The sequence below is a fragment of the Macaca fascicularis genome, chromosome 11 (genome assembly GCF_037993035.2).
Source record: "Macaca fascicularis isolate 582-1 chromosome 11, T2T-MFA8v1.1".
NCBI lineage: Eukaryota > Metazoa > Chordata > Mammalia > Primates > Cercopithecidae > Macaca > Macaca fascicularis.
The window spans coordinates 128,708,025-128,734,652 of NC_088385.1; the positions used below are offsets into that span (position 1 = coordinate 128,708,025).

The 26,628-nt window shown below is 52.4% G+C and overlaps 1 protein-coding gene across 2 annotated transcripts; it reads left to right on the forward strand.

Moving 5' to 3' along the window:
* The first annotated feature begins 1,478 nt into the window (after positions 1 to 1,478).
* LOC102129315 (calcium release-activated calcium channel protein 1) lies at positions 1,479 to 25,556 on the forward strand. 2 transcript variants are annotated; one of them, XM_074008132.1, is made up of 4 exons: positions 1,479 to 1,614; positions 1,886 to 2,133; positions 9,652 to 9,970; positions 24,576 to 25,556. In XM_074008132.1, exon 4 carries the CDS (start codon positions 24,582 to 24,584, stop codon positions 25,176 to 25,178), a length of 597 nt encoding a protein of 198 aa, XP_073864233.1. In that variant the 5' UTR covers positions 1,479 to 1,614; positions 1,886 to 2,133; positions 9,652 to 9,970; positions 24,576 to 24,581; the 3' UTR covers positions 25,179 to 25,556. The 2 variants fall into 2 exon arrangements, with proteins under 2 accessions (XP_073864233.1, XP_005572516.3); XM_005572459.4 differs by lacking the exons at positions 1,479 to 1,614; positions 1,886 to 2,133; positions 9,652 to 9,970 and adding an exon at positions 10,164 to 10,695.
* The last annotated feature ends 1,072 nt before the right edge of the window (positions 25,557 to 26,628 follow it).

Here is a 26,628-nt window from a genome sequence, read left to right on the forward strand (position 1 = left end):
ATGGGTTTTTTTCCCCCCAAGACTTATTTTTATTTATTTATTTATTTATTTATTTACTTTTGAGATGGAGTCTTACTCTGTCGCCCAGTATGGAGTGCAGTGGCGCGACCTTGGCTCACTGCTACCTCCGTCTCCCGGGTTCGAGGTTTCTCCTGCCTTAGCCTCCCAAATAGCTGAGACTACAGGCATGGGCCACCATGCCCGGCTAATTTTTGCATTTTTAGTAGAGATGAGGTTTCACCATGTTGGCCAGACTGGTCTGAAACTCCTGACCTCAAGTGATCCACCCACCTTGGCCCCCCAAAGTGCTGGGATTACAGGCGTGAGCCACCACACCCGGCCCCCAAGATTTATTTTAAACCTAGAGTAATCAATACAGTTATCTATTGGCATAAGAGTAGACAAATAGATCAACAGGCTAGAATAGAGAGTTCAGAAACAGACTCTCATGTATAGTAGTCACCTGATTTTTGACCAAAATGTCCATGCATTTCAGTGGGGAAAGCTTGCTTCACTCAAAAATCTGTATTTGATTGATGGACGTGGTGGTGCATGCCTATAGCCTCAGCTACTTGAGAAGCTGAGGCAGGAGTGAGAATCACTTGCGTCCATGAATTTGAGGCTGTCGTGTGAAATGATCACACCTATGCAGAGCCATTGCACTCCAGCCTGGGCAACAGAGCAAGACCTTGTCTCTGATAAAAAAATAAAAACAGAGTCTGGGCGCGGTGCGTCACGGCTGTAATCCCAGCACTTTTGGAGGCTGAGGAGGGCAGATCACGAGGTCAGGAGATCGAGACCATCTTGGCTAACATGGTGAAACCCCATCTCTACTAAAAATACAAAAAGCTAGCCGGGCGTGGTGGCAGGCGCCTGTAGTCCCAGCTACTTGGGAGGCTGAGGCAGGAGAATGGTGTGAACCTGGGAGGCAGAGCTTGCAGTGAGCCGAGATCGTGCCACTGCATTCCAGCCTGGGAAACAGAGCAAGACTCCATCTCAAAAAATAAAAGAAAAATAGAAAAAATCAGTATGAGATGGATCACAGACCTAAACATACAAGCAAAAATGCTTTTTTTTTGGTGGGGTGGGTGGAAGGTAGAGACAGCGTCCCACTGTGTTGTCCAGGCTGGTCCCAAATCTCCTGGCATCAAGTGATCCTCTCGACTTGGCCTCCCCAGGTGCTGAGATTATAGGTATGAGCCACCATGCCTGGCCTAAAACTTTTAAAAGAAAACACAGGTGAATATCTTCATGACCCTGTGGTTGGCAAAGATTTCTTTTTCTTTTTTCTTTTTTTTTTTTTTTTTAGATAGAGTCTTACCGTATGGCTTAGGCTGGAGTGTAATGGTGTGATCTCGGCTCACTGCAACCTCTGCCTCCCGGGTTCAAGTGATTCTCATGCCTCAGCCTCCTGAGTAGCTGGGATTATAGGCATGTGCCACCACGCTGGGATAATTTTTGAATTTTTGTATTTTTAGTAGAGATGGAGTTTCACCATGTTGGCCAGGCTGGTCTCCAACTCCTGACCTCAGGTGATCCGTACACCTCGGCCTCCCAAAATGCTGGGATTACAGGCGTGAGTCACCGTGTCATCAGCAAAGATTTCTTATCCAGGTGAGAAAAAGTTCTCACTTTTAAAAGGCATGGGCACAAACACAGACCCAGCAAAGACTTCTGACCAGTGAGGGGGTAGGAGTGGGGGGATGAAGAGTGAGCCCTATAAGCCCAGAAACTGGGGAGCAAGGAGACAGAGTTCACACTCCCCTGGCATAGTCTAAGCTCCAGACTCAGACAACCATTTTGAGACCAACTCTAGGGCTCACCAACCTGACATCATTCTGCATTTTGTAACCAGCCCCCTGACAGTGTCTCACTTGGTTTCCAGCCTCCTTCACCCCAATTCTTTGACCATGAAAACCTTCAAGATCACTCACAAAAGATGCCTCCCAGATGTCTTGTGGAGCTGGCACCAGGCCTGGCTGACAAAGGGATTTCATGCATTCTGAGTCAGGACACAAGGAAGGACTGACAGGGAAGCTGCCCCCAGCTCCATACAAGGACAACTTTTGAAGTATCAGACAACCAATCAGACATGCTCAGCTTCTAGAAGGAGTGAGCTTCCCATCACCAGGGGTATGAAAACATTGTTCTAGCGGGGCTTGGTGGTGCATGCGTGTCGAGCCCAGGAGTCCGAATGCAGCCTGGGTAACACAGTGAAACCCCTGTCTCCCCACCACCAAAAAAAAAAAAAAGAACAGTGGGGAAAAGTTACTAACCATGAACCCCTCTAGGATCCTGGGGCAGGAGGCAGGGATGGCCCAGACATCCCACCCAAGTCTGGATAATATTTTTATTACTTCTGATCTGTGCAGATGGGGAAATTCAAACCACACAGAATTAGGAGAGGGATGAGGAGCGTGACATAGGAGCTGGGGAAAGGAAACCCTCCCCACCCCAAAGCCCCCTCTGAGTCACCCACTCCCAGATCCTCTTGTTCCTCTAAAATCAGCAAATCTCTCCTCCCAGCTTCCGGCCTCTTCCCCCTCCAGACCTCAGGCCCCCTTAGCTGCTAAATGTTGTGTGTTCCTAGTCCTGAACTGGGGGTTTCTGGGAACCAAGGACATTGCATTATTTTGTTCACTGAACCTGTTTCCATTGGCAGTAGCCAGTGGGAGGCCCTGGGGTGATAGCGACGTGATGTATATATGTATGTATGTATGTATTTTTTGAGACTGAATCTGCCTCTGTCGCCCAGGCTGAGTTCAGTGGCAGGATCTCGGCTCACTGCAACTTTCGCCTCCCGGTTTCAAGCAGTGCTCCTGCCTCAGCCTCCAGAGTAGCTGGGATTACAGGCAGGGCCACCACGCCCAACTAATTTCTTTTTTTTTTTTTTTTTTTGAGATGGAGTCTTGCTCTGTCGCCCAGGTTGGAGTACAGTGGCATGATCTCGGCTCATTGAAACCTCTGCCTCCCGGGTTCAAGCGATTTTCCTGCCTCAGCCTCCCAAGTAGCTGGGACTACAGGTGTGCACCCCCACGCCTGACTAATTTTTGTATTTTCAGTAGACATAGGGTTTCACCGTGTTGCCCAGACTCATCTCAAACTCCTGACCTCATGATCCGCCTGCCTTGGCCTCCCAAAGAGCTGGGATTACAGGCGTGAGCCACCTCGCCCGGCTAATTTTATTTTGACACAGGGTCTTACACTGTCACCTAGGCTATAGTGCAGTGGCGTGATCTCTGCTCACTCCAACCTCCACCTCCCGGGTTCAAGAACTTCTTCTGCCTCAGCCTGCCAAGTAGTTGGGATTATAGGCACGCACCACCAAGCCCGGCTAATTTTTGTATTCTTAGAAGAGATGGGCTTTTACCATGTTGACCAGGCTGGTCTTGAACTCCTGACCTCAGGTGATCCACCTGCCTCAGCCTCCCAAAGTGCTGGAATTACAGGCATGAGCCACCGTGCCTGGCCTAATTTTTGTATTTTTAATGGAGATGGAGTTTCGCCATGTTGGCCAGGCTGGTCTCTAACTCCTGACCTTAAGTGATCCACTGCCTCCGCCTCCCAAAGTGTTGGAATTATAAGCATGAGCCACCACACCCGGCCTGTGATTCATTTATTTATTTAGTTTTTTTTGTTGTTTTTGTTATTTTTTTGGAGATGGAGTCTCGCTCTGTCACCCAGGGTGGAGTGCAGTGACGCGATCTCGGCTCACTGCCTCCCAAAGTGCTAGGATTACAGGTGTGAGCCACCGCACCCAGCCTTATTTGGTTGTTTTTTATTTGAGACAGGATCTCGCTTTATTGCCTAGGTTGGAGGACAGTGGAGCAATCACCAGCGCCTCCATCCCAAGAAGCTGGGAGTACAGGCTCATGCCACCACACCTGGCTTATTTATTTATTTATTTATTCAGACGGAGTATTGCTCTTATTGCCCAGGCTGGAGTGCAATGGCGTAATCTCCGCCTCCCAGATTCAAGCGGTTCTCCTGCCTCAGCCTCCCAAGTAGCTGGGATCACAGGCACGTGCCACCACACCCAGCTAATTTTTGTATTTTTAGTAGAGAGGAGGTTTCTCCATGTTGGTCAGGCTGGTCTTGAACTCCTGTCCTCTCAGCTGATCCACCCGCCTCAGCCTCCCAAAGTGCTGGGATTACAGGCATGAGCCACCATGCCCAGCCTTGTTTGTTTGTTTATTTATTTATTTAGAGACAGAGTCTCACTCTGTCCCCCAGGCTGGAGTGCACTGGTGAGATCTCGGCTCACTCAATCTCTGCCTCCCAGGTTCAAGTGATTAGGCCTCAGCCTCCCTAGTAGCTGGGATTTCAGGAACGCACCACCATTCCCAACTAGTTTTTTTTTTTTTTAGTAGAGATGGTGCTACTGCACTCCAGCCTGGGTGACTACTGAGACCTTGTCTCAATAAATAAGGCCAGACGCAGTGGTTCACTTCTGTAATCCCAGCACTCTGGGAGGCTGAGGCAGGCAGATCATCTGAGTTCAGGAGTTCGAGACTAGCCTGGCCAACATGGTGAAACCCTGTCTCTACTAAAAATATAAAAAATTAGCTGAGTGTGCTGGCGGGCACCTGTAATCCTAGATACTCAGGAGGCTAAGGCAGAAGAATTGCTTGAACCTAGGAGTTGAAGATTGAAGTGAGCTGAGATTGAGCCACTGCACTCTAGCCTGGAGGACGGAGCGAGACTCTGTCTTAAAAAAAAAAAAAAATAGGCCGGGCGCGGTGGCTCAAGCCTGTAATCCCAGCACTTTGGGAGGCCGAGACGGGCGGATCACGAGGTCAGGAGATCGAGACCATCCTGGCTAACACGGTGAAACCCCGTCTCTACTAAAAATTACAAAAAACTAGCCGGGCGAGGTGGCGGGTCCCTGTAGTCCCAGCTACTCGGGAGGCTGAGGCAGGAGAATGGCGTGAACCCAGGAGGCGGAGCTTGCAGTGAGCCGAGATCTGGCCACTGCACTCCAGCCTGGGTGACAGAGCAAGACTCCGTCTCAAAAAAAAAATAAATAAAGAAAAATAAAAATAAAATAAAAATAAAATAAAATGTTTAAATAGGGTGGGCACAGTGGCTCACACCTGTAATCCCAGCACTTTGGGAGGCTGAGATGGGTGGATCACTTGAGGTCAGGAGTTCGAGACCAGCCTGGCCAACATAGTGAAACCCTGTCTCTACTAAAAATACAAAAAAATAGCTGGGTGTGGTGGTGGGCACCTGTAATCCCAGTTATTTAGGAGACTGAACCAGGAGAATCGGTTGAACCCAGGAGGTGGAGGTTGCAGTGAGCCGAGATCAAGCCACTGCACCCGGCCTGGGGGACAGAGAGAGACTCCATTTTAAAATAAAAATAAAATAAAATAAAATGTTTACATAGGCTGGGCACAGTGGCTCATGACTGTAATTCCAGAACTTTGGGAGGCCCATATAGGAGGATCCCTTGAGCCCAGGAGTTTGAGATCAGCATGCACAACATGGGGAGACGCTCGCTGTATACTGTCACTATTTTTTTTTTATTGGAGACGGAGTCTCCCTCTGTCGCCCAGGCTGGAGTGCAGCAGCATGATCTAAGCTCAATGCAACCTCCACCTCCTGGGTTCAAGCGATTATCCTACTTCAGCTTCCCCAGTTGCTGGGATTACAGGTGTGCCCCATCACACCTGGCTATTGTATTTTTAGTAGAGATGGTGGCTCTCACCTGTAATTCCAGCACTTTGGGAGGCTGAGGCGGGCAGATCACGAGGTCAAGAGATGGAGACCATCTGGTCCATATGGTGAAACACCATCTCTACTAAAAATACAAAAATTAGCTGGGCGTGGTGGCACCCGCCTGTAGTTCCAGCTACTCGGCAGACTGAAGCAGGAGAATCACTTGGACCTGGGAGGTGGAGGTTGCAGTGAGCTGAGATCGCGCCACTGCACTCCAGCCTGGTGACAGAGCGAGACTCCGTCTCAAAAACAAAAAAGTGGCCGGGCGCGGTGGCTCAAGCCTGTAATCCCAGCACTTTGGGAGGCCGAGGCGGGCGGATCACAAGGTCAGGAGATCGAGACCACGGTGAAACCCCGTCTCTACTAAAAATACAAAAAAATTAGCCGGGCGCGGTTGTGGGCGCCTGTAGTCCCAGCTACTTGGGAGGCTGAGGCAGGAGAATGGCGTGAACCTGGGAGGCGGAGCTTGCAGTGAGCCGAGATCGTGCCACTGCACTCCAGCCTGGGCGACAGAGCGAGACTCCGTCTCAAAAAAAAAAAAAAAAAAAAAAAAAAAGTACAAAGGCCACCAGGGAAACAAGGCCAGTAGTGTGAGATTTCAAATTCCAAATTCCCCAATTTTTTTTTTTTTTTTGAGACGGAGCCTCGCTGTTTCCCAGGCTGGAGTGCAGTGGCGCGATCTCGGCTCACTGCAAGCTCTGCCTCCCGGGTTCACACCATTCTCCTGCCTCAGCCTCTGGTGTAGCTGACAGTACTGGTGCCTGCCACCAAGCCCGGCTAATTTTTTGTATTTATTTTTTAAATTTTATTTATTTATTTGAGACAGAGTCTTCCTCTGTCACCAGGCTGGAGTGCAGTGGCATGATCTTGGCTCACTGTAACCTCTGCCTCCCGGGTTCAAGCCATTCTCCTGGCTCAGCCTCCCGAGTAGCTGGGATTACAGGCACACACCACCACGCCCAGCTAATTTTTGTATTTTTAGTAGAGACGGGGTTTCAGCATGTTGGCCAGGATGGTCTCGATCTCCTGACCTTGTGATCCACCCGCCTCAGTTTCCCAAAGTGCTGGGATTACAGGCGTGAGGCACCGCGCCCGGCCATTTATTTATTTATTTATTTATTTAAAACGGAGTCTCGCTGGGTCTACAGGCTGGAGTGCAGTGGTGCGATCTTGGCCCACTGCAATCTTCGCCTCCCGGGTTCAAGCGATTCTCCTGCCTCAGCCTCCCCGGTAGCTGGGATTACAAGGCATGCGCCACCACACCTGACTAATGTTTTTTGTTTTTTTTTTTTTTTTTGAGAGGAGTCTCGCTCTGTCACCGAGGCTGGAGTACAGTGGCCGGATCTCAGCTCACTGCAAGCTCCGCCTCCCGGGTTTACGCCATTCTCCTGCCTCAGCCTCCCGAGTAGCTGGGACTACAAGCGCCCGCCACCACGCCCGGCTAATTTTTTGTATTTTTAGTAGAGACGGGGTTTCACCGTGTTAGCCCGGATGGTCTTGATCTCCTGACTTCGTGATCCGCCCGTCTCGGCCTCCCAAAGTGCTGGGATTACAGGCTTGAGCCACCGCGCCCGGCCTAATTTTTTTTTTTTAGTAGAGACGAGGTTTCAGCATGTTGGCTAGGCTGGTCTGGAACTCCTGACCTTGTGCTCTGCCCGCCTCGGCCTCCCAAAGTGTTGGTATTATAAGCCTGAAGCACCACGCCCGGCCCCCATCTTTATTTATTATTTATTTATTTATTTATTTAGAGACGGAGTCTCGCTCTGTCCCCTAAGCTGGAGTGCAGTGGTGTGATCTCGGCTCACTGCAAGCTCCGCCTCCCGGGTTTACACCATTCTCCTGCCTCAGCCTCTTGAGTAGCTGGGGCTACAGGTGTCCGCCACCTCGCCCGGCTAGTTTTTTGTATTTTTTAGTAGAGACGGGGTTTCACCGTGTTAGCCAAGATGGTCTCGATCTCCTGACCTTGTGATCCGCCCGTCTCGGCCTCCCAAAGTGCTGGGATTACAGGCTTGAGCCACCGCGCCCGGCCCAATCTTTACTTTTAAAAAGCCAAGACAGGCCTCTGCGGGAACCAGAGACTTTTGGGGGGCAGAGGTTTTCATCCCACAACAGTTGGGTGGGGGCGCGCCCTCTAGTGGTGACAAGAGTTAAGTTTCACCTCGCTGACTTGCAATGTTACATGCTTGTCACTCATTGCTGTCTCTCCCATAGTTATTCATTCAACAAAAAATTACTGAGCACCGATTGTATGCAGAGGAATATTCTAGATGCTAAGGGTAGAGCTGTGAAGCTGATAGTAAAGGTCCCTGCCCCGGAGCTGACCTCCTAGGAGACACTCCCTAGCACAGTCCTGCATACACCCCCACCTCACCTCTGCTCCCCAAAATTGTCCTTCCAATGCTCCAACAGCTAAATATCCCTGCTTCAGGGTCTTGGCATGAGCAGTTCCCTCGCCGCCCTGGAAAGCTAGATCCTGTCTGCATGGCGGGCTCTGGTCTCAGCTTAAATGTGACCTAAGTCAGCAAGGTGTGACCTTGCTTATTTCCTGCCCCTCTCCACACCCCACTATAATATTCGGGCCAGGCCGGGCGCAGTGGCTCACGCCTGTAATCCCAGCACTTTGGGAGGCCGAGACGGGCAGATCACGAGGTCAGGAGATCGAGACCATCCTGGCTCACATGGTGAAACCCCGTCTCTACTAAAATAGAAAAAAAAAAAAAACTAGCCGGGCGTGGTGGAGGGCGCCTGTAGTCCCAGCTACTCGGGAGGCTGAGGCAGGAGAATGGCCTGAACCCGGGAGGCGGAGCGTGCAGTGAGCTGAGATCCAGCCACTGCACTCCAGCCTGGGCGACAGAGCGAGATTCGGTCTCAAAAAAAAAAAAAAAAAAAAAAAAAAAAATATATATATATATATATATATATTCGGGCCGGGCGTGGTGGCTCATGTCTGTAATCCCAGCACTTTGGGAGGCTGAGGCCGGCGGATCACCAGAGGTCAGGAGTTCGAGGCTAGCCTGGCCAACATGGCAAAAATCCGTCTCTACTAAAAATACAAAAATTAGCCAGGCGTGGTGGCGGGCGCCTGTAATCCCAGCTATGCAGCAGGCTGAGGCAGGAGAATCGCTTGAACCAGGAGGTGGAGGTCGCAGTGAGCCAAGATCGCGCCATTGCACTCCAGCCTGGGCGACAAGAGCAAAATTGTCTCAAAAAAAACAAAAACAAAACATATATACACACACACAAACACATATATATAAAATATTCAATGAAGGCTTTCATTTTCCTGGAATCCCTCAGCATAGCACTTAATAGTTGCTCAGAAGACACTTGCTGAATGGGTTTGAAGATTCACAGGTTTAAAAAATATCAGGAGGCTGGGCACGGTGGCTTATGCCTGTAATCCCAGCACTTTGGGAGGCTGAGGCGGGCGGATCACGGTCAGGAGTTTCAGACCCGCCTGGCCAACATGGTGAAACCCCATCTCTACTAAAAATACAAAAATTAGCAGGGCATGGTGGCGGGCGCCTGTAATCCTAGCTACTAGGGAGGCTGAGGCAGGAGAATCGCTTGAACTGAGGAGGTGGAGGTTGCAGTGAGCCCAGATCGCATCACTGCACTCCAGTCTGGGCGACAGAGCTAGACTCCGTCTCAAAAAAAAAAAAAAAACAACCACCAGGAACCGGTCACCTCAATACGTATCAGATGCTGGTGAACACAGGTAGACAAAGTGGTCAACAAACCAAAAATCCTTACCCTAAAAAAATAAAAGAAAAGAAAAACCTCCCTGCCCTGAATCCGAGTATTTTAAAATTAAAATTGCAGCCCCCGCACTACCCAACTCCTTCAGCCCGCTTTATTTTTTCTCCACCTTTTCACCTTCTAAACTATTATAAAATCGACTCATTGGTGTTTGTGTGTCTTCCCCTACAGAATGCAGCCTCCAAGAGGGCATGGAATTTTGTCCATCTCGTTCATCACCCTACCCAGCCTCAGCACCTAGACCAGTGTTGGCACCCAGTGGGCGCCAAATAAACACTGACGGCTTGAACTCTAGACCTCGGCCGCTCTTTTTCCTACAGACCTTGAACCACCTTGTTCCAAAGGGGATATTGGCCTCAGGAGGCGCCCAGAGGTGACCTCAGGCGGCCCAACCCAGGAGTCCAAGCTCCGGGAGCAGGGCCACAGAAGCAGCTGCGGAGAGGGGCGGTGCCAGGAGCCGGAACGGGCAGTCGGGCGCTTCCTGGAAGAGGTGCGGACGGCGGCAAGCCAGGGACCGTGGGCGGTGCCGTCTGAGCGGGCGGGTCACGTGACGCCCACAACAACGCCCACCTCTTGGTGGGCGGGGCACAGGTGGGCGGGGCGCATGCAAAACAGCCCAGGGCGGCGGCCAATCGCGGCGCGCGCCGGGGGTCCCAGCTCCGGGGATCCGGGACACCACCCTCGCGCAGTCTCGGGTCGCTGTAGCCCGGGGGCTTTTGCCAGCGGCGCCGGGGGCCTGTGTGCTGGGGCAGCGGGCGCTCCCTTGACCTCGTCCTCCTCATCCTGTGCGGCCGGCCGGGTGAGGCCGGGCCCGCGTAGGGGGCAGGCGGCGGCTGCCTCCGGCGGAGGTGCCTCGCGGCTCCCGGGCGGGCCCGCGCCTCGGCGGCGTGCTCCATGCATCCGGAGCCCGCCCCGCCCCCGAGCCGCAGCAGCCCCGAGCTTCCCCCGAGCGGCGGCAGCACCACCAGCGGCAGCCGCCGGAGCCGCCGCCGCAGCGGGGACGGGGAGCCTCCGGGAGCCCCGCCGCCGCCGCCGCCGCCGCCGCCGCCGCCGCCCGCCGTCACCTACCCGGACTGGATCGGCCAGAGTTACTCCGAGGTGATGAGTCTCAACGAGCACTCCATGCAGGCGCTGTCCTGGCGCAAGCTCTATTTGAGCCGCGCCAAGCTCAAAGCCTCCAGCCGGACCTCGGCTCTGCTCTCCGGCTTCGCCATGGTGAGCTCGGGCCACCTTGCCCTCCCCTTTCTGCTGTCCTGGCTGCTCCCTCCCGCAGCCCCGACGGGGCCCACTGGGGAGCGAGCTGGGCGGGCCGGGCGGGCCGGGGTGAGGGGAAGAGCTGTGAGAAGCCGTCGTGAGCGCTGCGCAAGGGGCAGAGGTGCTGCTGGACGTGAGCACTAGTGGGCGCCGAGTACTCCGATCTGGGGTGGTGACAAGCCATACCAGAGTCCGGGCTTTGGGGGCTTGGGTGCCTCCACATGGACTTGCCTGCCCCAGCAAGAGTGGTAGCTGCATCCTGAAGTTAGCTCTGTAAGAAGCCCGCCCCACGTGCGTTCAGTGGGGAAAGAAGGGACTCAAAAACTAACCCAGCTGGGGGCGTCAGGCGGTGGGGACGAGGACCAAGACCTTGAGCTGTCTTGTGCCCCCGCACCCGAGGCCGGAAGGTGTTAGCTCTGTTCTTTTATCAACTCGTAGAGGGGATTTCCTGACACCCCTTTTCCACCGCATTTTCCGAGAGCCTCAGCCTGGGGGTTTGACAACCAGTCCGCACCCTCAGTTTTTCCTCCAGAAACTTGCCACTGAGTCACTGAGTGTGAGGGAGGAGAGAGGAACGTGTTCCCGTTGAATGGGCTCTTTCTGTTTTAGTTTTTCTTTTTTCCAAGACGGAGTCTCTCTGTCGCCCAGGCTGGAGTGCAGTGGTGCAATCCCGGCTCACTGAAACCTCCACCTCCTGGGTTCAAGCGATTCTCATGCCTCAGCCTCCTGAGTAGCTGGGATTACAGACACCACGCCCGGCTAATTTTTGTATTCTTAGTAGAGACAGGGTTTCACCGTGTTGGCCAGGCTGGTCTTGAACTCTTGACCTCATGATCTGCCCACCTTGGCCTCCCAAAGTGCTGTGATTACAGGCGTGAGCCACCTCCCCCGGCCCAATGGGCTCTTTCTTGATCTAGGGGATAGGCTTGCTTTCCTTTCCCCACCATCCTAAGGAGCTGGAGTGGGAAGCCTCTGAGGTGTGGAGTGGGTGAGGCTGCCGATGGGCCTGAGAAGTGGCTCTGGGGATACCCTCAGGCTTGGCATATTGAAGTTTCTCCGGAAGCAGGGGACTACATAATAACTACATTGTTACCACTTTCGGTGATATCAGCCTTTGTGAATGAACTCTGCCCCCGCCCCCCAAGTTCTGTAGACCAGAGCACTCCTGCCCCCGCCACCAGTGAGCTAAGCCCTTGGCCTTGAGGGAGGGAGTGGCTGCACCCTTCGTGTTTTCTTGGGAAGGGAGTGTGTCTGGAACTCTCCCTGCTTTGCCTTGCAGCAGAGCCTGAATTTTGTAAGGCCCAGAGCGTGCTGGGCCACATGGAAAGGCCAGGAGATGGGGAGTGGGCAGCAGCCCTCCCTGCTCAGCTACTTGCTGCCTGTGTGACCTCAAGCAACTCACTCTCCCTGTCTGGGCCTCAATTCCTGAATTGATCAAAGAAGGCTGCTACTCCAGAGTTTCTGTTTGGGAATAAAATTGAGGGAGCCCCTGAGAGGAGATCAGGGAGTGTGTGTGTATAGACAGCACTCTCAATTTTAGTTTAGACAGCACGGAATTCTGCTCTGTTTCAAATCCTGAGAGACCAGGTTCTGCCTCGTGCCTGAAGAATCTCTAAAAGCAGCCGGCATTTACTAAACACTCACTCAGTGCTAGGTGCCTTATCTCCTGGGCTTACTCCTCAGCAACCCTCTGTGATGGTTTTGTCAAAGGGCTTTCCCAAGACCGCACAGCCAGTCCCATGGAGCAGGATTTGAACCCGGGTCTGTTAGTGTTCAGAACTTGCTCAGGCACTTGTACCCATTGCAGTGTATAGGAACTCTGATTGATGTCCAGCCAGGGACATGTTAAGACAGGCCTAGGAAATGAAAAACAGGGCAAAAGAGTTTCTTTTAAGCCAAAGAGTTTTATAATTGGTGGTGGGCGGGGAGCTACCAGCTGTCAGCTTTTCCCTGCAGTGCTCCGGGTTTAAGATAATGGTTCCCCCTTTTCTTGTGGTCGTGAGTTTATAGCTGCCCCAAGCTCCTTCTCACTCCTGAGGGGTGAGATCCAGATGAATGACATTTTCCTGCCTTCTCAAGTCCCCTCTTCCTTTCAAAGACAGGCCTCAGGCCTCATGGTCAAATGTCACCTCCTTCCTCTTGCTAAAAACAGTGTGAGGAAGTCAGGAGATTGGGGCAGCCAATGGCTTGGAGTGGGCTTTGGCCCACCCTGTCTGTCTCTTGGGGACTTTTCTTTTCCCCTTCCTGGGTGGAGAAGGCTTGCCGGCTCTGCTGATGGAATCCCCAAAGTTCTGCAGGCAGGGAAGGACCAAACCCCAGGATACTCTCCATTCTGCCGTTACAAGAGGGTAACTGCATGTGCCATGAAGCTGGAAATCTATAGGAGGGATGGGATTGGGTGCAGGGTCTGACCATGCCCCACTCCCACTTAGACACCCAGCCTGTAAGTGAGCTTCAGAGAGGAGAGGGTGCCAGCAGCCCCAACGCCATGGTAACAGAGCGACAAGTTTCCTGAATTACTCTCCGTTGGCCTGTGAGTCAGCATAACCAACTTCCTGCCCCCAGAGGGCTTCCTTCCCAGAGACCTGGAAAGTCAAGGGATGGGGTCACCAGGTGAGATTGAGGGAGGGTCTCCCACAAAGCCTGGAGGGGATTGAGAGGTTCCCCACTTCACAGGTAGAAGGGCCTGGCCAGGTGGCCAGGAAGTGTTGGGGATGGCTGGTGAGTGACCTCAGGCAAGAGGCTTTACCTCTTTGAGGCCAGTTTTCTTTTCTTTCTTTTTTTTTTTTTTTTTTCCTTTGAGACGGAGTTTCCTCTTTGTTGCCCAGGCTGGAGTGCAGTGATGCGATCTCGGCTCACTGCAACCTCCGCCTCCTGGGTTCATGCGATTCTCCTGTCTCAGCCTCCTGAGTAGCTGGGATTACAGCCACACGCCACCTCACCCGGCCTCTCATTTTTGTATTTTTAGTAGAAACGGGGTTTCACCATGTTGGCCAGGCTGGTCTCAAACTCCTGACCTCAGGTGATCCACCTGCCTTGGCGTCCCAAAGTGCTGGGATTACAGGTGTGAGCCACCGTACCTGGCCAAAGCCAGTTTTTTTTTATGTGTATGGAGATGGCACATATCCTGCTCTCCCATGGACTTGCATGAAGATTCATTTTGAGACCAGACCGGTCCCATGAAACACAGAGGAATTTTCAGGGTCTGATGACGCACACCTTGCCTGGACCCTCTCCGATCTGCAGATGAGATTCTTGCTCCAGACAGCATTTCTAGGAACGGCAAGCCTCAGGTGCGCCATCCTCCAAACTCTAACGAGAGATACAAAGCAAGGCGGCCTGGATGTAGTGTGGGATCAGCATCCTGTAGAGCTCCTCAAGCCCACAGTAGTCTTGTGGGCTTTGAATCACGCCCTCTGTGCCTCAGTTTACACTTCATTGAGAGGCAGCCAGCCTCAGCCTGACCGCGTCCCCTGCAGGACTGGTGAGCATATGTGGCGATCTCGTCTGCTGGGGAAGGCAGGCTGTAACATTAGCCTAAGCAGAAGATAATTGGGAAGGTCAGCCTGCTGCTGTAAACAAAATGCTTTCCATGACCTGGGATCAATTATTTTTGGATTATCTGCCTCCTCAGTTCTCTGCCTGCCAGCACCCTTTTGTTCCCAAGTTCTAGAACTGGTTCAGAAGTTGCCTGTAATTTCTATGAAAATGAGTTGGAAGGAAGGACTCAAATCATAAGACACTGAGCCTCTGTGACATGTTCCGAGTTCAGAGACCATGTAAATGGGCAAGAAATTGCTATTACTATTCTTAGTACTGATCACCGATAGTAATTATTATTGCTGTTGTTGATTGGGCTGTTGCCGTAGGCTAGATGGTGCCCCACGTAGCATGTTGTGTGATCTTCCTATAACCAGGTGAGTATAGGTGGTCACTGAGAGGAAAGATTTGCCCGTGGTCACCTGGCTGGGAAGCTGCAGAGCCCTGTGGCTGTGGTGTAGCACCCTTGCTGTGGGAGAGGAAGCATCAGAGAGTGTAGGAGAACAGAGCTGAGAAGCTCAAGCAGAGCAAGGTCAGAACAGACACCTGAGCAAGACAAGTTGGTTCAGATCCCAGCTCTACCTCTTATAAGGGCAAGACCTTAGGTAAGTCATTTAACCTTTCTCGGTCTCAGTTTCCTCATCTTCAAAATGGAGTACAGCCGGGCACGTTGGCTCACACTTGTAATCCTAGCACTTTGGAAGGCCGAGGCGGGCGAATCACCTGAGGTCAGGAGTTGGAGACCAGCCTGGCCAATATGGTGAAACCCCATCTCTACTAAAAATACAAAAATTAGCCGGGTATGGTTGTGCATTCCTGTGATTCCAGCTACTCGGGAGGCTGAGGCAGGAGAATTGCTTCAACCCGGGAGGCAGAGGTTGCAATGAGTAGAGATCGCACCACTGCACTCCAGCCTGGGCAACAAACAGAGTAAGACTCCATCTCAAAAAAAGAAAAAAAATTGCAAAGCACTTACAGTATCTGACCCAAGTATCCCAGATACTTGCTTACCCTTTTTTCCATGGTGTTAGGGCTACTAAGGGTTAACTGAGTTAAAATAATCTGGTTCTTGCTGAGCCTTGAGTGTGGTGAAGTTAGGACTTGAGAAAGAGCCCTCAAGTCACAGGAAATGGCAGGAACAGTTAAAGATGAGAAATGACAGGGCCTAGGGGAAAGGTACAGGGGCTGTGGTTGGGGTTGAGGGTCTTCAGGAAGTAGTAGAGAACGGTGAATTTAGCCAGGCAAGATGATGGAGGGCCTTGATTGGGTGGGAAATTTGAACTCTAGGATCGGCAGCAGGGAGCCATTGAAGGTTTTAGACAGGAGTTACATGATGAATTCTATGATGGTGGTGGTGGTGGTTGTGGTTACTGTTTACTGAAACCCTGTCATGCCAGGCATGAGCCTGAACGCTTTTCTTTCATTCTTACTGAATCCTCACCATAGCTCTTAAAAGTATGTACTGTAAACAGGAAAACGAAGGCTCCTAGAGGTTAAGATTCTCCAGCTAGTAGCATTCAAGCTCTGGTCTGTCTGGCTGGGAGCCATTTCCACTTTACCACCCTCTGGTTTCCACCGCCCATGCAAGTTGTTAACTGGGCCTTTGAGATCTTCCAGACGTGAGACTCTGCGTGCTGGATTTGCACGCTGGGCTATGGAGAAAGGGAATTATGCTGTGTTCCCCAAGGGGAGGGTGCTTCCTGCCTAGCAGAGAAGACATTTGTAAAATTTCACAAGTGCCTGTGGCACATTTTTGGAATTTTGACCAAGAGCAGTGTTGAGCTCCACTGACTGCCCGGTCCCTGGCTAATGAAGGATAACTCTGAGTAGGTTTCTAAGACAGCCCTAAGGTAATCAATGTGGGGTGGGGGTGAAGGGTAGAGTTCCTGTAGAGAAATAAAACTGAATATAAAGTTTAAACATTGACAGCAGGCCAGGTGCAGTGGCTCACGCCTGTAATCCCAGTACTTTGAGAGGCCAAGGTAGGAGGATAGCCGGAGCCTAGGAGTTGGAGACCAGCCTGGGCAACATAGGGAGACCCCGTCTCTACAAATAATAAAAAAAAAATTAGCCAGGCATGGTGGCAGATGCCTGTGGTCCCAAGGACTTGGGAGGCTGAGGCAGGAGGATCACTTGAGCCCAGAAGGTCGAGGCTGCAGTGAGCTGTAAGGGTGCCACACTCCAATCTGGGTGACAGAGTGAGACTCTATCTCACAACAAATAAAATAAACATAGACAGCAGATTTCTCTCTGATGGGGTTTCTAAGGGTTCTTTAATATGATCTCTGGAAGGAACAGCTCAGACTGCTAAGACCACAGACTTTTCTTCAGATGATAATCTTGTGGGACTATTATTTGATAGCCCTCTTTGGGGATCATCGATGTCACCCAGGGGTCAGCTGGCTTTTTGTGGAAAGGAGCCACCAGGTCTCAGTGGTAACTCTTCAACTCTGCTGTTGTAGCTGGAAAGCAGCACGGATAATAGGTGAGTGAGTGGGCATGGCTGTGTGCCAATAAAACTTTATTTACAAAAACTACTGTCTGCAGGCTCTAGTGTGCTGACCTCTGATTTAAGCCGATCTTTTTTGTTTGTTTGTTTTTTGAGACTGAGTTTTGCTCTTGTTGCCCAGGTTTGAGTAGAATGGTACGATCTTGGCTCACTGCAGCCTCTGCCTCCTGGGTTCAAGCGATTCTTCAGCCTCAGCCTCCCGAGTAGCTGGGGTTATAGGCATGTGCCACCATGCCCGGCTAATTTTATATTTTTAGTAGAGATGGGGTTTCTCCATGTTGGTCAGGCTGGTCTCGAACTCCCAACCTCAGATGATCCGCCCAGCTCGACCTCCCAAAGTGCTGGGATTACAGGTGTGAGCCACCGTGCCCGGCCCTGTCTTCAAACTTTTGAGCTTATACCCTTATCAAAAAATATTTATGGCTGGGCACGATGGCTCACGCCTGTAATCCCAGCAGTTTGGGAGGCTGAGGCTGGCAGATCATGAGGTCAGGAGATCGAGACCATCCTGGCTAACACGGTGAAACCCCGTCTCTACTAAAAAATACAAAAAATTAGCCGGGCGTGGTGGTGGGCGCCTGTAGTCCCAGCTACTTGGGAGGCTGAGGCAGGAGAATGGTGTGAACACGGGAGACGGAGGTTGCAGTGAGCTGAAATCGCACCACTGCACTCCAGCCTGGGCGACAGAGTGAGACTCCGTCTCAAAAAAAAAAAAAAAAAAAATTAACCAGGCATGTTGGTGTGTGCCTCTAGTCCCAGCTGTTTGGGACGCTGAGATGGGAGGATCACTGAACCCGAGAGGTTGAGGCTGCCGTGAGCTGTGATTACCCAATTGCACCCCAGCCTGGGCGACAGAGTGAGACCCTGCCTCAAAAAAAGAATTAGCCGGTTGAAGAGAAAGTCTGGGTCTGTGCCCCCCGACCCTGTATGCAAATTCAGCCTATTCATGGCTTGTAACAAATGTAGTAAGTTGCAACCAGCACATTTTGTTGTTTCTTTCTTTTGATAACTTTGGTACCAAGCTCCTGGCCGTATTTAGAATGAGATAAGGATGAAATGAAACAAAGTCGCAGCGCACATTGCATCTTGCAAGACCTTATTGGTGTGCTGTAAGGCTAAATGTTGACTGATGAAACTTTTGTTTCTGTTATAAACGCATGTGTGTCTATTTATAGAAACGTGGAGTCCTGGACTGTCATGGTCAAGACTTTGTAAACCACTGCACACTAGACCTCAATACCCTCTTAAGAGATGGTTTGCATTTGAGGTGGGGCTGGCAGGCTCAGACAGCTCCGGGTGACGCTGCATGATTGCAGCCTAGAGGGCCTCATGTTCCAGGCTGCAGCCACACACCCTCCTAAAAGGGTGGTCAAGAAAAGAACTAGGCTGGGGGAAGGAAGGCTGTGGGAGCTGATGTCAGGCACAGCATGGGAGGGCTGCCTCAGAGGGCCTGGACTGGCAGGTACCCGGTGCCCAGGGTCTCCATGGAGCCCAGCAGGAGCCAGGAGAGATAGCTGGCACTCGGGCCAGGTGGGCTGACGCCTGGTACAGTCTGCCAGGGCCACCCAGGCCCTGCCCTTCGCAGAATTATGTAACCCTCTTCTTGGCCCTTGCTAAGGTTTGGCATCTCTAGCCAAAACCCTACTGGGGGGATCCATGGACTAGCGTGAGGTGGGGCTGGTGGTCTTTCGCCTTTCCTATCCCTTATAGGGTTTGCCTCGCCAGGTTCAGGCGGCCAGTGGCTGGCTGGGGGCTGTTTATTTTGGGCAACGGGCTATATTTACCTTGTGAAGCTGCATGCGATCTGATCTGATCCAATCTCGCTGGGGCTCAGCTGGGGATCTGGCAGTCAGCTGCCAGATCTGCAGGGCCCCTGGGCCCTCACCCTCCCCACCCGAGGGGAGATTTCCAGAGCAAGAAGTAGCCTGGAAAAAGTGGTGGTATTTATTCCTGTGAATTTTTCATCCAGCTCCGTGACACGTGCCAACCGTTCCTTTCTTCTCACTTTGAATCATTCTTTTACACAGCCCCCTGAACCCTGTGGCATTGAACTTGGTCCCAAGTGTGGGCACATACAGCCTGCCTATGTGCACGGAGTTCCAGGAATCGTAGGGTCCAGTGAGGGTAATGGGGTTTCTTCCGGAGCCGGGCAGCAGGCCCTTTCTTCTTCCTCGGAGAGCCTCTCCCCTCTCCGCAGCCCAAGACCTCAGGGAGAGCTGGCGACTGTGGGTGTCCCCGGGCCACGTGCGTCCCAACAGCTGCACTGCTTTCTGGCCCTGAAGCCTGTGGGTGTGACTAACGGTGTGGAACGTGGTGGTCTCTGTCCTGTGGAGGTGGCCATCAGGCCAGGTGTGGCGTGGGGTGCACATCCTTGTGGCTGGGGTTTGGAGCTGGAGCTGCCTCTAAATATAGCAAGCGAGGTCCAGAGTTGGGGTTGGAAGGTGGGCATATGGGGTCCCTGTCTCCAGCCTGAGCTGAGGGTATCCAGGCACCATTTCTCTTCCATGGACTTCAAGCTCTGTTTTTCTCCTTTTTTCTTTTCTTTTTTTTTAGAGATAGAGTCTTGCTCTGTTGCCCAGTGTGTAGTGTAGTGATGCGATCATAGCTCACTGCAGCCTCGAACTCCTGGGCTCAAGGGATCCTCCTGCCTTAGCCTCTCAAGTAGCCGGGACTGGCTGGGCACGGTGGCTCACACCTGTAATCCCAGCACTTTGTGAGGCTGAGGCAGGGAGATCATCTGAGGTCAGGAGTTTGAGACCAGCCTGACCAACATGATGAAACCCCGTCTCTACTAAAAATACAAAAGTTAGCTGGGCATGGTGGCAGGCACCTGTAATCCCAGCTACTCAGGAGGCTGAGGCAGGAGAATCGCTTGAACCTGGGAGGGGCAGGTTGCAGTGAGCCGAATCATGCCACTGCACTCCAGCCTGGGTGACAGAGTGAGACTCCATCTCAAAAAAAAAAAAAAAAAAAAAGGTAGCTGGGGCTACAGGCATGCCCACTATACCCAGCTAATTTTTTTTTCTGTGTGTGTGCAATAGGGTCTCACATTAGCGCTGCCATGCCCAGCTAATTTTGTATTTTTAGTAGAGACAGGGTTTCTCCATGTTGGTCAGGCTTGTCTCGAACTCCCAACCTCATGTGGTCTGCCTGCCTCAGCCTCACAAAGTGCTGGGATTGCAGATGTGAGCCACCGCGCCCGGCCCTGTGTTTTTCTTTTTAACCAAGATTTGTTGAGCTGTTGTAGCTGGCGCTATGCTAAACATCTAGATATGAAGACTACGTTTAATCTCAGCCACCATGTGAGGGAGGTGCTCCTTTGCCCCCTTCATACCCGGGCTGTGGAGCCAAGTGGACTTGGTTTTGAATCCAGCAGCAGAGTAACCCTTTGGACAGCTGACATTACCTTTCTAAGCCTCAGTTTCCTTGTTTGTGAAAGAAGAATAATGGTATTAATAACTAATAGGATTCTCTTTTTTTTTTTTTTTTTGAGACCATGCTCTGTCACCCAGACTGGAGTGCAGTGGTGCTATCTTGGCTCACTGCAACCTCTGCCTCCTGGGTTCAAGAGATTCTCCTACCTCAGCCTCCCAATTAGCTGGGATTACAGGTGCCCACCACCACACCCCAGCTAATTTTTTTTTTTTTTTTGAGATGGTATCTCACTCTGTTGCCTACGCTGGAGCGCAATGGCACGATTTCAGCTCACTGCAACCTCCATCTCCAGGTTCAAGTGATACTTGTGCCTCAGCCTCCCAATTTTCTGAGATTACAGGTGCGTCCCACCACACGCAGCTAATTTTTTTTGTATTTTTAGTAGAGGCGGGGCTTCGCCATGTTGGCCAGGCTGGTCTTGAACTCCTAACCTCAAGTTACCTGCCTGCCTCGGCCTCCCAAAGTGCTGGGATTACAGGCATGAGCCACCGCGCCCGGCCCACGCCTGGCTAATTTTTGTATTTTTAGTAGAGACAGGGTTTCACCATGTTGGCCAGGCTGGTCTGGAACTCCCGGCCTCAAGTGATCCACCTGCCTCAGCTTCCCAAAGTGCTGGGATTACAGGCATGAGCCACCACGCCTGTCAGCCTCTATTTTATAGATGTGGAAGCTGTGGTACAGAGACGTTGAGAACCTTATCCAAGGTCAATAGCTGTGGAAGTGGAGGAGCCAGTTTGCAGCCAGCCGTGTGGTGTGCTCTGTGGTCCTGACTGCATAGAGGGGGAGAGACACTACCTTGAGGGTGGCTGGGGCGCAGGTGAGGCACCAAGTAGGGAGCAGAGTAGGACTGTAGACCTGTGTACAGGCCCCTCATACACACCCCAGCGGCCAGCTCAGGGCCTAAGACACCTAAAGGCTCCAGACATTTCCAGTGAGTGGATCAGTAGCAGTGGACCTGGGGCAGCTCACTAACGGCCGCTGCTGCTTGTCCTGTCTCCGGTTTCAGGTTCCGGGGTGGCAGACCAGAGCAGGAAGAGGAAGTGCTGGGGGTGGGGAGGTGGCAGGAGACACTGGCTGCTGGAAGGGGCTCTCCTCTTCCAGGTGTGGGCAGACCCGGGTGCAGAGACAAGGGAGCTGCAGGATGTGGCCCTCCACCTGCCGTGGCCTGGTGACCTGTGCCACGTCTTGTGTCCAGCACCCACATGTGCCGAGACACCCTCACCCGCATGGACTCAGAATTCTCAGGGCTGGCTTTCGGCCACCAAAGATCTTAAACACGGTAGAAATTCTGATGGCATTGCCCCAAATTTATATGAGCTTGAAATGTTTTGTAAACGCCTGGACTGAAAAGTACATACCGACGTGCACTGAGGGCATTCTTAGACAAAAGCCTGCGAATCCCGTTCAAATTGTCAGAAAAGTCCTGTCAATAAATGATACTTGGCTGTTTTAAGGAGAGTGTCAAGGCCAGGTGCGGTGGCTCACGCCTGTAATCCCAGCACTTTGGGAGGCCGAGGCGGGTGGATTACGAGGTCAGAAGTTCGAGACCGGCCTGGCCAACATGGTGAAACCCCATCTCTACTAAAAATACAAAAATTAGCTGGGCGTGGTGGCAGGCCCTTATAATCCCAGCTACTCGGGAGGCTGAGGCAGGAGAATCACTTGAATCCATGAGCCAGAGGTTGCAGTGAGCTGAGATTACACCATTGTACTCCAGCCTGGGCGGTAGAATGACTCCATCAAAAAAAAAAAGAAAAGGATAGTGTCCACCATCTTCAGATTCTCAGAGATATCCGACCCCAAGTCAGATCCAGATTGTGACCTTCATCTCACTGCATCCCCTTCTTTTATGGGTGGAGAGGAGGGTCTTGGCCAAGGTTACGGGTGAACAGGCGGTTATGGAGCTGGAACATGGGTTTGCCGATTTGACCTGGCGTTCTTTCTGCCTGAGCGTGCCCCTCTGCAGGAGGGTAGAAGCCCCAGGAGGATGTTATAAAGAGACTGTGGGGTGGGGATGAGGTTCCTAAACTGGGTAATAATAAAGCTCGCTTTTATTGAGGGTTTGTTGTGTGCCAGACACTACCTGTTTTACATGGATTGACTCTTAATCCTCACAAGAAGCCTTCGAGGCTTGTCCCATTTATTCCCATTTTACAGATGTGGAAACAGAGGTGCAGAAAGTTGAGAGCTTGCCAGAGTCATACAGGCTAATCAAGGGCAGGGGAGTCAGGGTCGAAGCCAGGCAGACTGTAAAAGGAGAGCAGTGGGGAAGGAAGGAGCCCACACCCCTACCTAGGGCAGGAGGGGTGAGGACAGGAATTCCCTGCTTGCTGGGGGCCAGGCTGGTGTGCGGCTAATGGAGAAACTTCAACATTAGGCTGTCCACTCTGAGCCTGCCACATACATAGCAAACACCTTATAAAGAGTCACTGTCCTTGATGGAATGACTGCCATAGGTACCGCCATCTCCCTACCCCCGTCCCTCCAGCCCTCATGGGTTGACCGTGGTTGTGTGCCCACTGCTGGCTGTTCCCAGCCCAGATCTGATGAGCTGGCTCCTTTGCATGGGGGTGACTTGCAAGGCCCAGGTGAGGAGCAGCGGGTGTCTGGCCCGGAGCATGCTCCTGGTGACCTCGGGTCCACAGGTCTCCAGGAACTGGGGACAGCTGGTGGTCAGCCCTGCAGCTGGGGAGGAGACAGCCCCAGGGTGTACTGGCCACCCAGCCTGCACCAGCTGAGCCCATCGCTTCTGGGAAGCCTGCTCTGTACTTCTCAGGTCGTGCACTGTGTTCTCAGAAGGGCCTGGGTGTGCCCTGGGAGAGCAGCCACCACCCCTCTGCATGTCCTCAGAGCAGGGCATGAAGGACAAGCCTCTGCTTGGGTGTGAGGATGTGGGGCCAACAGGAATGGTGGCTGGTGATTGCTTTTTTAAATGCTTTTATTTTAACCATAGTAAAACACGCATAACAAAATTTACCATTTTGACCACTGATGGTGGTTGGTGTTAATTTTAATTTAATTATTTAATTGTTATTATTATTTTTGAGTTAGAGTCTCACTCTGTTGCCCAGGCTGGAGTGCAGTGGCACGATCTCAGCTCACTGCAACCTCCACTGCCCGGGTTCAAGTGAGTCTCCTGCCTCAGCCTCCCAAGTAGCTGGGATTACAGGCGTGTGCTACTACGCCCAGCTATTTTTTTTAATTTTTAGTAGAGATGGGGTTTCACCATGTTAGCCAGGCTCGTCTCCAACTCCTGACCTCAGGTGATCCACCCACCTCAGCTTCCCAAAGTGCTGGAATTACAGGCATGAGCCACTGGCCCCGGCCTGATTTTATTTTTTTTAGAGATAAGGTCTTGCTCTGGTGCCCAGACTGGAGGGCGGTGGTGCGGTCATAGCTCACCACCACCTCAAACTCCTGTGCTCCAGCAATCCTTCTCCGTCAGACTCCCAAGTAGCCAGAACTACAGGTGTACACCACCACCCCCAGCTAATTTAAAAAAAATTTTTGTAGAGGTGAGGTTTCTCTGTGTTGCCTGGCTGCTCTCTAACTCCTGGCCTCAAGCAGTCCTCCCACCGCGGCCTCCACAAAGTGTAGAGATTACAGGCGTGAGCCACTGTGCCTGCGGCTGGTTTCTAATACCTGACCAGGTGGTAATAGCCGTGATTTGGGAGGTGGTACCATGTACCAGCTCTCATTTAATTGTTAAAATAATTCTATGAATTGGCTGGGTGTGGTGGCTCATACCTGTAATCCCCACACTTTGGGAGGCTGAGGCGGGCAGGTGGATCACCTGAGGTTGGAAGTTCGAGACCAGCTTGGCCAACGTGGTGAAACCCTGTCTGTACCAAAAGTACAAAAAAGTAGTCAAGTGTAGGCACATGCCTGTAGTCCCAGGTACTTGGGAGGCTGAGGCAGGAGGATCACTTGAATCCAGGAGGTGGAGGTTGCAGTCAGCCGAGATCGCACCACTGGGCTCCAGCCTGGGCAAAAGAACACAACTCTGTCTGAGGGAAAAAAAAATCCTATGAACTAGTATTATATCCCTATTTCTACAGATAAGAAAGTTGAGGCTTAGAGAGGTTAAGTGACTTTCCCAGGGTTGCACAGTTAGTGAGTGCCAGGACTGGGATTCAGATCCAGGCGGCCTTGGCTCCTGCTCTCTGTAGGACTTTATGCCACTCTCATCCCCAGGTGAATAGGCCTTACTATCCCCATTATAGATAAATGAAAACTGAGGCTTGGAGAGGCCACGCGACTGACCAGGGTCGCAGAGCCTGACAGGAGGAGAGCCAGGACTGAAGATTAGCAGTGGGGGCTGGGACTGCTGGCACTCATTCCGCCTGTCCCCCTGCAGGTGGCAATGGTGGAGGTGCAGCTGGACGCTGACCACGACTACCCGCCAGGGCTGCTCATCGCCTTCAGTGCCTGCACCACGGTGCTGGTGGCTGTGCACCTGTTTGCACTCATGATCAGCACCTGCATCCTGCCCAACATCGAGGCGGTGAGCAACGTGCACAACCTCAACTCGGTCAAGGAGTCCCCCCACGAGCGCATGCACCGCCACATCGAGCTGGCCTGGGCCTTCTCCACCGTCATCGGCACGCTGCTTTTCCTGGCCGAGGTCGTGCTGCTCTGCTGGGTCAAGTTCTTGCCCCTCAAGAAGCAGCCAGGCCAGCCGAGGCCCACCAGCAAGCCCCCCGCCAGTGGTGCAGCCGCCAACGTCAGCACCAGCGGCATCACCCCGGGCCAGGCAGCCGCCATCGCCTCGACCACCATCATGGTGCCCTTCGGCCTGATCTTTATTGTCTTCGCCGTCCACTTCTACCGCTCACTGGTCAGCCATAAGACGGACCGACAGTTCCAGGAGCTCAACGAGCTGGCGGAGTTTGCTCGCTTACAGGACCAGCTGGACCACAGAGGGGACCACCCCCTGACGCCCGGCAGCCACTATGCCTAGGCCCATGTGGTCTGGGCCCTTCCAATTCTTTGGCCTTACGCCCTTCCCCATGACCTTGTCCTGCCCCAGCCTCACGGACAGCCTGTGCAAGGGGCTGGGCTTCAGCAAGGGGCAGAGCGTGGAGGGAAGAGGCTTTTTGTAAGAGAAATTTCTGCACTTTGAAACTGTCCTCTAAGAGAATAAGCATTTCCTGTTCTTCCAGCTCCAGGAAGAGCCGGAGGGGGCCAAAGTGGGGCCACACACTCGCTGTGTCCCCTCTCCTCCCCTGTGCCAGTGCCACCTGGGTGCCTCCTCCTGTCCGTCTCAACCTCCCTTCCGTCCAGCGTTGAGTGTGTACATGTGTGTGTGACACATAAATATACTCATAAGGATACCTCCTTCCTGTGTCTTGTTTTTATTGGGCCTGGGCTACTGGTATTATGCCTCACCCTGATTAGGTGAGCCTCTACGAAAACTTAAAACAAATTTTAAGCCAGGTATGGTGGCACACACCTGTGGTCTCAGCTATTCAGGAGGCCAAGGCAGGAGGATCTCTTGAGCCCAGGAGTTTGAGACCCCATCTCAAACAAAAAATACAAAAATTAGCCAGGCGGGCCGGGCGCGGTGGCTCAAGCCTGTAATCCCAGCACTTTGGGAGGCCAAGACGGGCGGATCACGAGGTCAGGAGATCGAGACCATCCTGGCTAATATGGTGAAACCCCGTCTCTACTAAAAATACAAAAAACTAGCCGGGCGAGGTGGTGGGCGCCTGTAGTCCCAGCTACTTGGGAGGCTGAGGCAGGAGAATGGTGTAAACCCGGGAGGCGGAGCTTGCAGTGAGCTGAGATCCGGCCACTGCACTCCAGCCTGGGCGACAAAGCGAGACTCCGTCTCAAAAAAAAAAAAAAAAAAAAAAAAAATTAGCCAGGCATCGCACCTGCAATTCCAGCTCCTTTGAGAGATTGAGGCAGGAAGATTGCCTGAGCCCAGGAGGCCAAGGCTGCAATGAGCTATGGTAACACCACTATACTCCAGCCTGGGCAACAGAGGGAGACGCTCTAAAAAAAAGGAAAACTTTGCTCAGCACGGTGGCTCACGCCTGTAATCCTAGCACTCTGGGAGGTCGAGGCGGGCAGATCATCTGAGGTCGGGAGTTCGAGGCCAGCCTGACCAACATGGAGAAACCCCGTGTCTACTAAAAATACAAAATTAGTCGTGCGTGTTGGCGCATGCTTGTAATCCCTGCTACTCTGGAGGCTGAGGCAGGAGAATCGCTTGAACCCGGGAGGCGGAGGTTGCGGTGAGCCGAGATCACGCCACTGCCCTCCCACCTGGGCAACAAGAGTGAAACTCTAGCCGGGCGCGGTGGCTCAAGCCTGTAATCCCAGCACTTTGGGAGGCTGAGACGGGCGGATCACGAGGTCAGGAGATCGAGACCATCCTGGCTAACATAGTGAAACCCCGTCTCTAC

Excerpts from the sequence above, each read along its gene's own strand:
- LOC102129315 (XM_005572459.4), top strand. The coding sequence starts at position 10,375 with ATGCATCCGGAGCCCGCCCCGCCCCCGAGCCGCAGCAGCCCCGAGCTT. Across the intron at positions 10,696-24,575 it reads TGCTCTCCGGCTTCGCCATG|GTGGCAATGGTGGAGGTGCA; the intron begins GTGAGCTCGGGC and ends GTCCCCCTGCAG.